This window comes from Polistes fuscatus, unplaced genomic scaffold (assembly GCF_010416935.1).
Source record: "Polistes fuscatus isolate 324 unplaced genomic scaffold, CU_Pfus_HIC Scaffold135, whole genome shotgun sequence".
In the NCBI taxonomy this organism is placed as follows: domain Eukaryota; kingdom Metazoa; phylum Arthropoda; class Insecta; order Hymenoptera; family Vespidae; genus Polistes; species Polistes fuscatus.
In genome coordinates, this window is record NW_025113037.1 from 3,862 (window position 1) to 6,800 (window position 2,939).

The window sequence follows — 2,939 nt, forward strand, 5'->3', positions numbered from 1 at the left end:
TTATTTTTTTATTCTCGGTAGCGAGCATTTTACGTTTTGGCCATCAAGTGTCGAGCGTTCTATATATCTATATATATCGGCGTATAAGAGTGGCGTTTTTAAATCGAATCTTTATGCTTATGGCACGCTGTTTCTTTATTTATTGTCAAAAATAATGTAAAGAAAGCTTTTGATAAAGATTGGCATCAATGATTACTTCAAATCATCAATAAACACTTTCTAAACTCGTATTTTAAGCTCCTAAAATCTTATCTTTCTGAAAGAACATTATACGTAAAAATAAAAGACATTCATTCGAACATGAAGCTAATCAAAGCTGGGGTTCCGCAAGGAAGTATCCTCAGATCAATTCTTTGCACATTCTGTACGGCAGACATACCAATAAATGCTAACTGTACAGTCTTAAAATTTCCAGACGACACGGCAATGTTTACCGTAACCAAAGATCAACAACAAGCAGTTGAATTGTTACAAAACAAACTAATTCCCTCGAAGAATAGCAAGGCAATAAGAAGATCGAGTTAAACTCTACCAAGTACAAACAGATTACGTTTTCATTGAGGAAAAACAAAATACTGAAGCTAGAAATATATAATGCAGAAATTCTGCAAGTGACAACGGTCAAGTTTTTAGGACTAAACTTAGATTTCAAAGTAACATGGAGAAAGCATATAAATAACAAAATCGAATAAATTTGTTTAAAAAGGAGACAAATGGCTTGGCTAACTTGCAGAAAATCGAAACTTAGCATTGAGAATAAACTAATAATTTACAAAACAATAATAATACAAATCTGGACTTATAGATTACCACTATGGGGTATAGCAGCGAAAAGCCACATTATCAGGCTCAAGGCTTAACCATCCATAACCCTACGCACAATAGTGAATGCTCATTAGTACGTCTGTAATGAAAAGATAAGGAAGGTCATAAATATTCCCACGATAGCAGAAGTAATATCTAAGTCAACCTGCGGATACAAAAGAAGAATTGATACGCTCATAAATCCACTAGCCAAAGATTTTTATTTAATTTATTTAATAATATTTTACTGACCCTAGAGCCTAGGCTCCCTAAAGGCCATTAATTACAGTAAAGTACAATGTAATGTATAGATAAAACAAAACAAAAATTAAAATTATGTAATTATTATTAATCTTATCATTATATTAGTAGTAACGCACAGTAAGTAGATAAATGTAAAAAGAAAATAGTAAATAATAAATAAAAGTATAATAGTTCATAATAGTAGTATAGTAGTATTGGTTCAAAGCAATAAACATATGGTTTAAAAAAAAAAAATTAAATTAAATTAAATCGTAAGTCACAAAACACGCTGAATATATCTATCAATATTGTAGGTATAACATCTTAATCTGAATTCTTTATAGTCATTTAGAGCTACGATATCTTCCGGTAGATGATTCCACATACGAACAGCAGTAACCAAAAATGATTTGTCACAAGTCCTGGTTCTTGCATAAGGTAAACATAATACATCCATTTGCCTGACAGCACGACCACGAACAGAAGTAAGAATACTAAAGTTCGTTCTTAATATTTTGTCGTGCTGAAAGCGCAAAATTTTATATACTATGCAGGCCATTAAGAAGTCACGTCGACCTTGTAAAGTAAACCATCCTAAAGCTCTTCTAAACGGAGTAATGTGCTGATATCGTTGCAAACGAAAAATAAAGCGAATACAAGCGTTAAACTTTCTTTGTAATTGAGTTTGTAATGTTCCTGAGATGTTTGTATAAGCTGCTGAACAATAATCAAAGATTGGTAATATTAAGTTGGCAACTAATCTTTTACGCATAGTCATATGAAACAAATGATTGTTCATTTTCAACCGGGACAAGCAACTCATTGCTTGAATACTAATCAACATGACTTGTTGATGCTAAGACAAAGTATCATCCAAAATAACTCCTAAGTATTTAATTGATCGGACGTAATCAATAACTACTTGATCTACTTTGATTTTCGGAGCATTAATACATACAGAGTTGTTACATGTTGAGACTTCCAAAAATTATAGCCTTTGTTTTATAAGCATTTAGTTTAAGGGAATTCCTTATACACCAATTGATTATTAACGTAATTATTTCGTTAAGCTCATTCACAGCTCTCTCTATATCTGAAAGGCAACAAGTTAAATAAATAATAAGATCATCTGCGTAGAAGAAATGTTTGCAGCTAATTAGACTTCCCAAGTCTGAATCAAACAGAGCAAATAATAGTGGACCAAGAACGCTGCCTTGCGGAACACCACAACGACGATATTTCCAAGAAGATATTTGTCCTTTAGCTTCACAGCTTGACGTCTCTCAGTTAGATAGGAACAGAACCATTTGATGACATCAGATGAACAATTTAAATCCTTAAGTTTTCGTAAGAGTACTAAATGATCCACACAATCAAAAGCTTTGGTAAAATCAAATGATACTGCAATCGTAATTAATTTATCATCAATTCCCAGTCGAATATCATAACAAAGACGAATAATGGCAGCTTGAGTGCCCATTCCTTCCTGGAAGCCTGTCTGATACGGATCTAATAGATTATTAAACTTAATATGCCTAATGAGTTGATCATAGACACAACGCTCCAAAACTTTAGATAATGTGCACAAAATAGATATTGGTCTTAAATTATTGAATGACTGCGGAGATTTAATTTTTGGCAAAGGCAAAATTATTGATTGCTTCCACTGTTGAGGAAATTGACATAACAATATTGAATTATTCAATATGTCAACAATTGAGGGCAGATAATAATTAAGTAAAAGCTTGTAATATTTAATAGATAAACCATCTGGACCCACAGCAGTAGTAATAATCCTTTTTAAGTTCCGTCTAATATCAGCCTCATTTATTTCATGAAAGTTGAATCGTCTAGGCATATTTAGAACATCCAAACAAACACGCATTAATTGC

General features: G+C 32.2%; 1 protein-coding gene across 1 annotated transcript; it reads right to left on the bottom strand.

The window, feature by feature from the left end:
• Window positions 1-1,324: 1,324 nt before the first annotated feature.
• LOC122514081 lies at window positions 1,325-1,819 on the bottom strand. Its single transcript, XM_043630719.1, has one exon. It carries the CDS (start codon window positions 1,817-1,819, stop codon window positions 1,325-1,327), a length of 495 nt encoding a protein of 164 aa, XP_043486654.1.
• Between the last annotated feature and the right edge of the window lie 1,120 nt (window positions 1,820-2,939).